This window comes from Mytilus californianus, unplaced genomic scaffold (genome assembly GCF_021869535.1).
Source record: "Mytilus californianus isolate M0D057914Y unplaced genomic scaffold, xbMytCali1.0.p SCAF_9, whole genome shotgun sequence".
Taxonomy (NCBI): Eukaryota; Metazoa; Mollusca; class Bivalvia; order Mytilida; family Mytilidae; genus Mytilus; species Mytilus californianus.
Window position 1 is genome coordinate 17399146 of NW_026262745.1, and position 14825 is coordinate 17413970.

At 30.6% G+C, this 14825-nt stretch overlaps 1 protein-coding gene across 7 annotated transcripts in view; it reads right to left on the reverse strand.

Moving 5' to 3' along the window:
- LOC127715423 (protocadherin Fat 1-like) overlaps window positions 1–14825 on the reverse strand; it is a 123938-nt gene that overhangs the window by 4597 nt on the left and 104516 nt on the right. For 4 of the 7 annotated variants that reach the window (XM_052221457.1, XM_052221456.1, XM_052221453.1 and 1 more), the window contains 15 exons: window positions 14525–14762; window positions 13561–13775; window positions 12784–12915; window positions 12402–12536; window positions 11318–11335; window positions 9148–10198; window positions 8602–8775; window positions 7562–7725; window positions 6635–7037; window positions 5946–6092; window positions 5584–5760; window positions 4918–5115; window positions 3116–3616; window positions 2109–2222; window positions 497–532 (listed from right to left, as the gene is read on the reverse strand). In XM_052221457.1, the coding sequence (XP_052077417.1) occupies window positions 497–532; window positions 2109–2222; window positions 3116–3616; window positions 4918–5115; window positions 5584–5760; window positions 5946–6092; window positions 6635–7037; window positions 7562–7725; window positions 8602–8775; window positions 9148–10198; window positions 11318–11335; window positions 12402–12536; window positions 12784–12915; window positions 13561–13775; window positions 14525–14762 (3703 nt within the window). Of the gene's footprint in view, window positions 1–496; window positions 533–1323; window positions 1351–2108; window positions 2223–3115; window positions 3617–4917; window positions 5116–5583; window positions 5761–5945; window positions 6093–6634; window positions 7038–7561; window positions 7726–8601; window positions 8776–9147; window positions 10199–11317; window positions 11336–12401; window positions 12537–12783; window positions 12916–13560; window positions 13776–14524; window positions 14763–14825 lie in introns of all 7 variants that reach the window. The other 3 variants (XM_052221459.1, XM_052221455.1, XM_052221458.1) reach the window with 3 other exon arrangements.

Consider the following 14825-nt stretch of genomic DNA (forward strand, 5'->3'; position numbering starts at 1 on the left):
TGATAACACATACCTCTTCAATGAAACATAAAAACATTTACCAAAATATTTAGGATTACCATAGGTAAATGGTTCTAGCAGAAATCACCAAGAGATATAGAAAACCCCATTTTATATAGAAATGTAATATTTCCAGATATGTGTGAAAATATAATATCATGCAATATACACAGAAAACATAATAAAGGCAGAACTTAAATAGATACTGCAAGATATTTACAAGATTTATAATAAATAATAAACATGCAAAATGGAAATTCTGCTTAGAAATACAAATAGAGCTTTTGTTAGACATAAGCCAAATCTGTTGCTTAAGTTATATCACTGAAATCATCTTTTTAATGTAAAATTTTGATTTTATTTACTATAAATGGCTGAAATTTTGATTTTTGTGTGTTTTCAATTTTTTCTTTCTGTTTTCCCAAAAGCAACAGAAATTGACTTATGTGATGGATGAAGCCAAGCGTAAAGAGCATGCCTAGCTCTGATTGGCTACCTTTCCGTTTCTTTCTTCTACCTGATTTTGATGCAGCTGCATGGAAAAAGAAGTGTTGTGTTATCACATTGGCAATATATCATGCAGAATGACTTTTTACTATTAAATCAGAAATTTTGACTTTTTAACAAATTTTGAAAAATAAAAAATACAAGTGGACGGATGACCGAAGATATTACTAGTTATATTTTTACCAACACAAAATGCCTAAACTTGGTAATAATACAACATAATTTTCAACCTTAACATTTTTCTGTGTGTAAAACAATGTTTTCTTCGTAATTAAAGAACCAAAAATCATTCTACATGTAACAAGATTAAGTATTCGTCTCTATAAGAACCATATCCTGGTGGAGTACTAGCAAACACTTTTTTAGGTTGTCAAACTCAGAGAATATATTAATTATCTTAAAGTGAAATCAATCAATGTATGATGAGTGCAATGATGATATGATCAAATTAAAAACTTAGGATCAAATTTACTATCTGCACCTAGAAAATTAAGGTTTGGACTTTTTTTCTTTTTATACAAATGGCTTTGTGAACAGAAAAAAATATGCTTATTAAACATAACTTTCTATTTGATTAATATTTAAAATGAAGAAAAAAAGTAAACAATTTTTTCCCAAAAATATTACAATCTGTTTTTATTTTAGGGTGAATTTTTAACACATTTTCCTGCAGTCCACCAAACATTACCAAACCAACAAAGCAATGAATTCATGCAAAAGCTGAAATCTCCCTCAAAAGAGCTCAATAAATAAACAAAACAATAAGGAATTCAAAATTTTGGAAAATTCTCTATTTTATACAATTTTGTTTCTTACCCAAAGTTCATACCAGAAGTGGTGTATCTATTGTATACATGAGAAATAAAAAAATATCTTTTAATGACAAGCTCATAATTAAGGCCATAACTAACATCCAGCAATGCATTTCAATTATATTTCAATTTTGACAGCAACTAAAACTTACATTTTACACAGAGTAATACAATATATGAAACATGAAATGTGTGCAGTGATAACAATGATACGATGAGCTAGCCCCATGGTTCAAAGGTTCCTTTAAAGCTAAATTTAAAAGCTAAAGCGTGTGTAGACCTATTGATAAACAGTGTGCTGTATTATAATTCAGATGTATCTACTAGTGATGAAAACATATTTTAGTAATTTTTCTTACAAGAAAAGTCATAAAGTATTGATTGCAATTCTGTATACCAGGAGTGTAGTAATTTTGATTTGAACATTTTTTTTATCATAATTATCATTCTATACCTAGTAAATTTTGAACTCAACTGCATTGTCAAACATTGAATCAAAGCTATTTTCAAGTCACTCATATTGGTATAATATTTGAATTGCAATATGTAAGTAAACATATTATTAAACAAATTAAAAAGATCCGATTCCTAGAAGAAATGATTTTGATATTCTTTACCATAGCTCAATAAAAATGTGAGATATAATAATATAAAATGCTATCAATAATTAGTTTGATGAAACCATTGTAAGCCTAGCATACAATGAACAAGCTGTGGCATCAAGTCTAACCATCCCATGTGACTCATACACATGATGACAATGATAATTATGCTTATAGGTAATCTCACCTGGTTCATCCTCTGATTCTGATACAGGTAAACTGCTAAATGAGATATTATCTGGTGGTCCAACCTGTGGACCAGGGATATTCTTAATGTACAGTTTCTCTGGATGATTTTTATCTGTTAATTAAAATATGGTCTTATATAAATATTATATCTAATTTATATGTTAGTTGTATCACTTATACATAAGTAATCAGTGATTAGCAATAATACATGCATTTGTTTGCACCTGTCCTAAGTCAGGAATCTGATGTTCAGTAGTTGTCGTTTGTTGATGTGGTTCATAAGTGTTTCTTGTTTCTCGTTTTTTATATAGATTAGACCATTGGTTTTTCCCCTTTGAATAGTTTTACACTAGTAATTTTTGGGGCCCTTTATAGCTTACTGTTCGGTGTGAGCCAAGGCTCTGTGTTGAAGACCGTACTGTGACCTATAATGGTTTACTTTTATAAATTTTGACTTGGATGGAGAGTTGTCTGATTGGCACTCATACCACATCTTCTTATATCTATATACATTAATTTCTGAATTTACAGTATAAAAATAAGGAGATGTGGTATGATTGCCAATGAGACAACTATCCACCAAAGTTAAAACAAAGTGGATGTAAGCAGTTATAGGCAACCTTATGGCCTTCAACAATGAGAAAAAACCCATACAGTATAGTGCGTATTTACAAACGCATAATACATTTATTGACAGTATTCACTTTTACTATACTGTTTACCAATTACAACTTCTGTTTACTTTAACTTCTATACAACATTCATAGAATCAAGATTATTATGAGATTAAAACATTGTAAACACATCTGTCTATTGTTGCCAATAGGTGTATTTCGTAACTTATTTCAAAGGCAAGAAATCAAAATTTTTCTATAATCTACAGGTACCTGTACATCCTTCATCAATGAGAAAAACAATCAAATACAGAAAGTCCTTATTCAGCCAAATGCTATTATTGAGATAGAAGTTTTATGACAAGTAATGATCTTATTATTCAAAATATACCTGTATGTTCAAGCATGTTATCCATCTCCCATGGTGTCTTCTGAATAGAGTCTGTATCAGACGGAGGATTAGATGAAGGCAAAGGTGCTAGAGATGGCGCCTGACTAGCAACCATACGAGGTAGTGGTGCAAATGTTTGTAAATACTCGGCATAATATGGAATGTTTTGAATGTTTTCTAACTCGTCAGCAGCACTGCCGTAATTTCTAACATTGTCAAAGTTATTCAAAGTGTTTAGAGAATCATGGTTGCTGGGAGTGTACGAAGCTGGTCTGTCGGGCACTGGCGGTGGTCGTGGACTTGGTGGTGGATGAGTGATATCCACGTTACTTTTCTTTATGCCATTTTTACAAGAATCTTCCTTTAATGAACGTAACATTACATCTGTTTCGTCTGTTGGAATTCCCAATGTGATGTTACCATAGCGACTGTTCTGACGACGTCTGATACATTGGATGGCAACAAATAGGAAAGCAAGAAAAATTAATCCCCCAGCAACTCCTGAAAAATAATGAAAATTTAACATTGATTGCAATGAAAAGCCGTGATTTCCTAGTAAAATAAAAAAAAAAAATTTATCATGTGAAATGGTCCAATAATTTCTCTCTCTGCTGATGTTATTTAACAATGGGTATTGTCAAGACTGCATCAAAACGAATTCAGAATGTGTAGTAAAAAATATATATTTCCTTGTATTTTCTACCTTATTTCCATTAAAAAGTGCATGGTCAATGTACTAAAATGAATAAGTAATCAAAGAATTCAAAAATCAAAATATATTCACTGTGAGACAGAACACTGATAATTAACTCATGCATTACACACATTCGTGAATTAATGTGTTCTATGGTCATGTGGTCAATATGAATTCTATATTTGAATTCTTGGATTAGTTATTCTATAAAGATGAAGAATAATGAAGAAATCAATCAAAATGACATAAACCTTATATTTCTTTAGTCATAGTAAAAAGTTAGTACATATACCTATATATAGCACATTATCCATGTTTCGTGAAGGAACTACAACTTCTGACAAATGTAATGTTTTAAAATGTTTTCACAATTCAATTAGATAATTCTATCAACCCTAAAGATTCTGCTGTTAATATGTTTTTAAATTAACAGGCCATCTGTTATATTTTTTGAAGATTTCTTGTTTGTTTTGATAACATTTAATTGACCCTGTAATTAGCACTTCATTTTTTAACCTATCCATTTGAACTATGAATATTTATTTTAATAAATTATATATTGTTAAAAATTTATATTAAGTGTTTGAAATATATTTTAGTTTCATTCTATTAATAATATGGCCATTTTTTCAAATGAATTATAGAGTAAATTTTGTTGAACAAAAACAAATATCAGTTTATTGTGGAAATAATCAAATGTTAAATATTTTTTTGCTGCTAGTATAAGTATTTACATTTTAAATAGGATATATTTAAAAGTTTGATAGCTAGATATTATATAACTAAATAAATAGAATTCCATAAATAAAATACATTAATCTGCAATAATACTTGGATCAATAAAAAGATTAAAAACTAAAAGTCGACGAGATATTCATGTGTAAGTCACAGCTAAAGTAAAATGTTGTATTTTTATTATTATATCATTAGATCCTGTTTAGACAGAGCATTGAGATTTAAATATATATTTATGAATACTATTATGAATTATGGTTTAAATGAATTACAGTTAATAAAATATTCTTATGATTAAAACAACCATTGTTTAATAGCGTTAGAAGTAACGATGATCTTATTTTGGCTTATCTTTTGATGAAACTGAACTAACCAATGATAATAAAGAGTTCCTCCTGTGTAATACCCGCTGAGTTAGAGATCATATTTGGTGTAATAAGTTCGTCACAGTTACGCCCGGCTGATTTCTCTGTACAGTTACAGATATATGTATTATCTGCATTGTGACATGTGGCTCCATTCAGACATGGATTAGATCTACAGGCACTCACTATCTTCTGACAATTTTCACCTGTACAAAATTGCAATAAAAATTATTAGACCTACAAGCATTAACTATCTTCTTGTAATTCTTACCTTTACATCAATGTACATGAAAGGAATTAGATAAGTACATAAAAATATAATATATTCAATATCATTTGAAGAAGCAAGACCAAGACAATTTTCTAAAATTTGTTTATTCATCTGGTATCAAATCTTTTTTCTTACTTTTTCATGTTCTAGAAAAAATAATAAAGACTTGTATAAATTTGTACTTCTTTCGCATTTTATTTGTTTGCATTTTTCTCTCTTTGTGTAAATCCCATAACATTTTTTCTCTTACCATAGTTACAATCTTTAAGTCTTCACACAAAGAAAAAACAACAAAATAATAGTCTAAACATATAAAACCAGTTTTCTTTTTGTACCATTTATAGAAACAACTTCATAACTTGATAAAACTTCGCCATTCCATCTTATTTCAGTTTAATCTCACCTTCAAATCCACCTAAACAGTTACAGACCATAGCTTTCGGTCCTTCTACACAACTGCCATTGTTTTTGCAGGTATCTTCAGAACAGTATTTACCATATTCACAGAATTTGCCACGAAAAGGTGAAGGACATCTACATTCAAAATCATTGGGAATGTCTTTCTTGTTTATACACTGGCCTGAAAATCATAAAATATGAAGATAAATAAAATCTGTTTTTACCGATTGTTTTTCATTTTTAGTTTAGGAATGAAGTTTTAAAATGAATACATGGTGGGAAAATTTTTTACATTCATAACTTCTTGCATATTTATTAGAAGTTATTTTTTCAATATTCTTTAGAAGTGGTAAGAGTAACACTTACCTTTATTCTGGCAAGGGCTATTGGCACATGGATCTTTGTCTATCTCACATCGAGACCCGTAGAATCTATCGGAACATGTACAAATATAGCTGCTTCCCGAGACTTCACAGTTACCATTATTATCACATGGAAAAGTGCTACAGATATCTGTAAAGAAAATTCTTCATAATAAGCAATGACAGTTAAATAATGTAATAAGTTGGAAGTAATGGTAAATTATGATGTCAAAAACTTTATATCGTAAATAATAAGAGGTACAGTTGTTCTGTGCAGATTTGAAATATAAGACTATAATCAATTTAATTTAAAGACAATAACCAAATAAGACTTCATTGAGATAAATAAATTATGGTTCCAAATACTGATGATATATCAAATTATTAAAGTCATTAAACCTTTCTGGGGAATTCTTTAATGTTTCCACAACATAACTAATAGAAATAATACATAAACTGCTATAATTTTATCTCTCCAAGAAAAATTTGAAATGTTACAAGATACTTCAAGACGTCATTATATCAGTCAGAAGAATAAAACTTCCAAAGCATAAGCTATCTGACTGACCATGCTGACAGCACCAAACAATATTTATGCTTCAATCATAAAATATTAACCTTTTCAACTGCAGATTAATACAGAAATAATTCTTAAGGAAAATATTACTTGGAATATTTTTGAAATAGACATACTTGTTCCAGTAGGGCTCTGGTAAGTGTCTTTACAATGGAACTGTAGATACTTGAACTCTTGATCCAAGGCAATGGCATTACTTCCATCAAATGGCAGTCGTACATTGTACAAACGTATGTTCTCCATACATCCTTCAAACCCTCTTCTGATGTCAGAGTAGCCATTGTAAACCTCAACTTCAGCACCAAAAAATACATTGTTAGATTTAAGGTCAAGGATATCATTAGTTCCTGGTGACATGGTCATACTAGAGTAGGTGTGATCTAAAATGAGCTCAGCTGTTTTGCCAAATCTCTCCACCATGACAGTATGCCATTCCCCATCACTGATCAACAATGGGATGATAACAATCCCTTCACCACTCCCACAGTTGAATCTATACTGAAGCATTCCATTGTATATCTAAAAGGAAAATTACAAGGACAAATAGTTATAAATAGAGGAAATTTAGGAATACTTTGAGTTATGTACAGAGTTGTTAAAATATGCACACAAAAATATTTAACAAATCTTCATTGCTACTTCAAATATTTTAGAACAGTACGATAGTCTTGTTTCACACATAATTTGAAAAATCAATTACTAAAATTTCTATCAAAATGTATGGATGGAGGATGCAACATTAAGATACCTTCCATTACCTCCCCTTCAAGACAACATTTTTTCAAGATAGTTTCGATTTACATCTGACCCAAAGCTTTCATTGTTATGGTAATGTACAAATTAGTTAAACTGAATGAAAATTGAATATAAAATTAATCTAACAATGGTTTACACCATTTTCTAAAATATGGGAATGAACAATCTTGATTAGATTCATATAGATGTAAAGTCTCACTATTTGAAAAATATACAACTAATGTTCTTTTTTTCAAATTACTTATAATAAAGTTGTGACTTATCATAAACACTTAACATGTAATTACCTCTAGAATGCTATAGTCCACTATGCCTTTAGCATACATAATGGTAGCCACCTGTTTTCTGGTCTTTATTCTCAGGGACAATGTCAGTTTCTGCTCTATAGTAAAGGCATCCTGTAATGTCCATTTGGCATAACTCTTACCAGAGAATGTCATTGGCTTGTCTCCTGAAATACATGTAATACATAAATTAACTTATCTAAAATGGCATCATATGAGTTGTCTTGAATGTAGTCCAATTCTTAATCTAGTTTTCAACACTTTGTCATTTGCTTTTCATGTGTCACATTGGCCATATGAATACCTATATTTTGTTTATTACAAACATGCTAACTTTTTTTTAATTGTATAAGACATGAAATTTGATCTTGGACAGCATGGCTAATTTTTTATGTCCCTTTTGGTTATATCACTCCAAGTGTGTTTAATACCTTTGGCTGATTCTAATTAGCTCTGAGTATTCTTTGTGCAGTCAATTATTTTCTGTCGTGATGCTTAAAATTTAAGGGAAACAGTTATCTTTTCTTTCAATGGTGGCATACACTAAGGGATGTATTGAACACAACAAAAATTTAATTTTTAATTTGATTTATTGAGTTCATTTTCAACTATCCCCATCATTACAGAATTTATCTAATAACTGATGCAAAAATACACTAATGATTTAATATTGATTGAAATAGATTGACTAGGCCGCCCTTAAAAAATTCTTTGTTTGATGTTGCTTATCCATGCTTTGAAGGGTTGGGTAGGTAGGTAGGGATTTTTTTTTTGCCCAATAACATAAATTACATGTTTTAGAAAAGAAAATGACGTTAGAGCAGGAAAAATGGACCGATTTGTGTCATAACATTTTTCAGGTAGACTGCTTTTTAGGTGGGTAGGTAGGCAACATCAAACATAGACTGCTTTTTAGGTGGGTAGGTAGGCAACATCAAACAATCTAAATTTTATTTTTGGCCCTACCCAACATTTTTCTCCCCTACAGATGGGAAGAAGACACAAGTGTACAAAAAGCGTTGCTGAGGTTGTCTGACTCATACCTATTCTACAGCTAGAGTCTGTACAGAAGTTCTCCTCCTCATCACAGTGCTGTCCTGACATCCCTGGGGGACACACACATAGGTAACCTCTCTGGTCAGAATTCATCTTACACATCTTGGTTTGTGGACAGGCATCATCAGGACAAACTGCAGGTATCTTATCACAACTGTCATCTAAAACACAGTCATTTTGTTTGTTATTGTAAAGTGTGAATTTTCATGAAGAGTATATTTTCACCAGTTGCATGATTGAGAGCAAATCACAAAAAATATTCCCTTGCCTACAGATAAGTCTTAAATGAAGATCAGAAATACATACAAGAAAATTGCAAAAAAATGAAATATCATGAAAAGAATTTATTAAGCCTTAGAAATCGCCAAATTGTAACTCTGTGAAAAGTTTTGAATACCAACAAGAGTGATGCTTGCTTATCATGAATTTTTTAAACCATTGAATTGTAAACAGCAATCTAAGTATTATATGATTAAGAACTTGATTTATTTATAAAATTCCTGTAAAAATTTTTTTATATTTTATAACCGTACCTGTTGATCCATCGGGACAAACACATTTGTATAAGTATCGATGACGAGCTGTGACAGTACTCTTACTCCCCATCCTTACTGGTGTCAGATTGTCCGAGTCAAATTCAATATAACCTTCACATTCGCCTTCCTTACATGAACTATGTGTACATATGTCACCAAACACCTTTATGACTTTTACTTGAAGTGCTTGTTCAATGGCTGGAACAGCTGCTCCCACTTTTTTACTGAGAGGTTTGCCACGCATGAATGTATTCTGGTTTCTTTTAATGACAAAGAGGACATCAAGGTCAGAGCTAATGTCTCGTTTTCTTCTTTTACCAAATGAAGATGAAGCAAATTTAGATGTTTGTACGTTAATGATTTCAACATCCTTTGACCTAACATTCAATTCTCTTTTCAAAACACGTTTAAAATCTTTAAGATGTTTATTAAAGAAGTCTTCCACGCTAAGGCTATGGAACTGAATTGTTACAGAATTTTTTATCATGTCATCTGAAATTCCAACAACTTCAACACTGACGATTCCATAACTTTGAAATCTACCATCTGTCACGCTAATATTAACATTGTACCTTCCTGGATCAATGTTTTTAAATGCCATTATTCTACCATCATATTTATCTATATCAAAAAGATTCTTATTTGTTGAAATAATCTCAAAAGTTAGCTCGTCAAATATATCCTCATCCACAGCATTTAACGTTCCAATAATACCTCCCGGGAAAGAATCTTTGAATGACATTACAGAAATATCAATATCGGAAACTTTTGGTGGATTATTGCCTTCTTCAATGATCTCGATCACAACTGGAACTTCAGAATGAAGAAGAGGACTTCCAAAATCATAAGCTCTGACTACCAAATTATAAAGGTTCTGAACATGACGATTGAATCTCCTGGCAGTGGTCAATACACCATTCGAGTTAACCATGAATTCCCCACCTTGGTTACCGCTGACGATGTCGTAGGAGAAAGGTTCACCATTTGGCGGTAAATCATCATCCGTTACAGAGAATGACAGAATTTCATATCCAACATGTCTGTCCTCCTGTTCAAATACACATTGCTTTATTAGTTATAAAATCAAAAAAACAAGTAACTAATCATAATGAATATATAATTATTGTATTAGTTGGTAACTCTTTTCTGTAATTCTAGTGTGAAATGTCTATACTCTAATGATTTTGTATTATATATACAAATACCAAAATTGATTTTTGTTATTTAACTTTATTTTCAGAAATATAAGATTAAAGGTTCTATTTGTCTCTTGTTTCAGCATTTTTTTTGTTTATTGCCAAGAATATTGTGTTTTGTAATCTCATGCCCCATTATCACTCATCTCGTTTTAATAACTTCAAAATCCATGTTTGCTTATCAATTTGGGACTACAACTAGAAACAATCGTATCTTATTAATTCATGCACAGAACAATGCATACATAAATAGCTGAAACATGGCTTTATACTTGAAATTTGGTCTGTAAAAGGGATCTATATTCATGCAAATACAAAACTCTGTAGTGATGGAAAACTAGGGTCATGGAACACTCATCAGACTCATGCTCATTTTGGGCAAACAATATGTAAATTATGTCAAATATTAAGTGCTGTGGTCATCCTGTGACAACACTTTCTTGTACAATACAATATATGCTTTAAAAATTCAACAGTAAACATGTAAAGCAATACAAAACAGATATAAAGTAAACCTTGTTCTACCATAAACTGGTGTTAAATTTGCCATGAACTTAATGTAAACTTCAGCTATTATTTTTTCATAAAAAAAACCCAACAAAAAACAAATAGCAATGTCTAAAGTGTCATTTTTGTCATTCTAAATTTTAATAATATTTTGCATGGGAATTTTAATTTTTCAATAAAAATAATTCATTTTTTGTCCACATTTCATTTAAAAAAATTCTTGACTAAATATGGTACACTTTAAAGGAAAGATTTTCAAACTAAGGATAATAAACAAGTCAAGGTTTACTACAACAAGTATGTACATTTTAACAATACAAAAAAAAAGGGGGCAACATAACAAGATCTCTTTTTTTCATAAAACAAATTGCAATTATTTGTCTTAAAAATGGTATAATAAAGCAAATATGAAATTTTTTGGTCATGCCCTGGCATGCACATTCTGTGCGTGGCATTCTACTTACATTCCCCTCCCGTGGTCTCTGTGAATGCAGTGAATGGCATAATATTATGCAAATAAGCAATAATGAATGGTGAAACTACATGATAATGTGAAGTCTTAAGTAGATGATAACACTTGACAAGGACTTTACCATAAACACGTGCATATAAACATTTTGACTAAATATGTAATACAGTTAAAAAGCAAGTTTCACTGGTAAATATAAAATGTACTCCATTTGATTTTCTTTTTATAAATGACTTCAAGAATTTCCTCTTTGAAACTTATCTTTGTCTGCAAATCTAATATATAGGGAAAAAAATTCTTCCATATATATCTCTTTTTCTGTGAGGGATATGCTCTATGACCATTGCAGATGGTCGCAAATGCACTCATCTTCCTTCATTAATGTTGATTAGTGAAATATGTACAGTATTATTTAGACTTTACCAGGGAAGCAAATTATATGATATTTTGTCATCCCTTATGTTTCTGAAGTTTGAATGTCAAGTTTTTTTGGAAATGGCTGGTTCTTTCATACATAAGAAAATTGAAATAAACTGTATTCATATCTATATATAAAAAAATTCTAAATAAATTTTACTCATTCAAAAATTCTTTGTTTTGAGGCTTAATTCTGCCCAATTAATCTCAGAAATAGATTGAATTTATCACACTAAATTAAGATAACCTTTTGCTTTTTTAACAAAAATGTCAACTTTTAATATTTAAACATATTTTTTCTATTATGATATTATATCAACAGAGCTACCGATCTTAAATGGCCTCCTTAAAAAGCCTGTTGCAGACCCATATCTCCATTTGTTTGCCATAACTGGATATCACAGGCATTCCTGTAAATTTTTCATCAAAAGAGAAAATTTTCGACCCTACAGTGCAAAAGTGAATGTTGTATGAAGTCAATAGGTCAAGTGGCACAAATCTTGAATCAAGTATTGTAGATTTTAAAATAGCAATAAAGTTCTACATGTATAAATCATTATGGAAGTACTATGACCCATCACAGATTTACTTTTTTATGAAAAAGTTTGCTAGAAAGTGAACATTTATTTGTCTGTCTTTTTAACTTGCTTGACAAGACCTACCTGTATAACAGCTGAGTAGTTGGCTTCGGAGAATTTAGGAGGACAGTCATTAACATCTAATACATCAATAATGACCAATGTCTCACTGCTCAACTGACCATCAGATGCCCTTAAAGTTAGCTCAAAATTGTTTACCTGAAAAAAGATTATCAATGTGTATCACTTATTCACTTCAGTGAACTGTATATCATATTTTTAACCAATTAATATATACCGAACCAAAAAATACCTGTTTTATTCATCAATACTATCAAATATTATTAGACTGAATTCTTCTTCAGTATTTCTTTTCAAAAATGTAAAATTCCAATAGAAAAAAATGTTCTTAAAAAATTACAAATTATTTCATTATTCCTGACATTATATCAAACAGTTGCCATACCATTTCTCTGTCTAGGTTATTCTTTATCAGAAGTTTTCCATCTTTAGGATTGACATCAAACTTGTTCATTGTATTTCCCTTGATGATAGAATACAGAATGACGGAGTTGGTGTCTGCATCAGATGCTGTCAACTGCAAATAAAATTTTGGAATAATTTATAAATGACATTGACAGTTCTATGTTAATTTCATGACCGGTACTGCACTAACATTGGAGTTACCTGCCTTTTAAGTTGGTGCAGGGTTGAGAATAAAACTCGTAATTTCAAAAAGTGTTTTTACTAAGCCATCTACATGCCTTCTATGTGAAATGTGTAAATTGGTTCCCTGAACAAACTGCTATTTATAAAGTTTTCATTTAAACGAAACCAAATATAAAAAAATAAATTCCATGATCGTTATCATTGGTTGAAATTTGGTATCAACCTACTTACATGAATCATAAGCTATTTAAGGTGTGTGCCATAGTACCAAAGGATGGCAATCTGAATAGAAAAAATTACTAGTTCCTTTTAATGAATGAGTTACGTCGTTTTACTTGAGGTCAATCAGGGTAAATGACTTTCTTGAACAATCAACTCATACTGTAACATTGTGACATTTGAAATGTATGAAAAAATAAAGAAAATCTATACGGGGAACCTATACATAATCCTAATTTGAGCACAATTTTGTTTCAATATCTAGTTGTACCCAGGGTCCAGTGTATTAAGATTAATGGAAAAGCCCTAAGTCAACTAAAAATAAAAATAATGCTTCAAAAAATTGTTGACTCACATGTAGAATGACTTCATTAACAGGCACATCTTCCTTGAGAGTCAGTTTGTATGGATTCTGTACAAATTCTGGTTGGTTATCATTGACATCTGTCACATTTATAGTAACAAACGTAGAACTACTGAGTGGGGCGGAGGATCTATCATGTGCTATGATGGTTAGGATGTATTCTGATGTTGTCTCATGGTCTAATGTCTTAGCCACTTGTATCATACCTGAAAATTGAATGAAATTTAAGTATGGTGATCATATTCCTATTGAACAAACCATATATTATCTGCAAAGCAAACGTTGTGATTTAAGTCAGTGCTACTCAAGAATACTGTAAATTCAGAAATTATTGCGATGTTTTTGTTATTGCGAAAAATGCGACAGGGTTATAATCCCAATAATTTAAACTTGCATTTTGAAATTTTATATATGAATTAAACAGGATTTTTCTCAATATCGCAAAAAATTAAAATCGCATTTTAGTCTAAAATGACAATAATAAATGCACGCAATAATTTCTGAATTTACAGTATTACATTAATTCCAAAATTAGTTTATTGTTTTATCTATTTTGTTTACCAAAATAAGTATTTGACCTCTATTTTTTTTATGGTTCAGATACATTAACAGTAAAAATATGAACTTTTTAAAGTGAGTTGTTGTCATTGCTTATATAGTGAATTACTTGAATGATGTTTTTCTAAATCACTGCTGTAGTAATTGTCCATGTGACACTATCATGTTATGATTTCATTTTCTTATACAAAAACAAAAAGCATTATCATTTCCTTAGTGCACATTTTCAGTTATGTCAAAAATGCAACTTCTTTACATTAATCACTGATTTCAGATGAACAACATTCGTAAGTTATGCATTTACGGCAAAATTTTTACAGGAATCACTAAGATGAGATGAACCCCATACATGACCATAAAGAGCTTGCACATGTTAAAAAACAAGTCAATGACTTACCAGTATCAGTATCAATATTAAAATGTCCGTCAACATTTCCAGCTGAGATCATATACAACATCTTAGCATTGATTCCTATGTCTTTACTGGTTGCTGTGACTGTAACTACATCAGAGCTAATGCTGGAATCCTCAATGATTGATACAATGTAGCTGCTACGTACAAACTCTGGTGGGTTGTCATTCTCATCCTGTACGGCTATTTTTAGAAGGACTTCTCCCGTCAAGCTTGGATTTCCCTAAAATATAAACATTTTATAGTAAAAATTTATGGATAAAATAATTTAATAATTAAGTCTTTT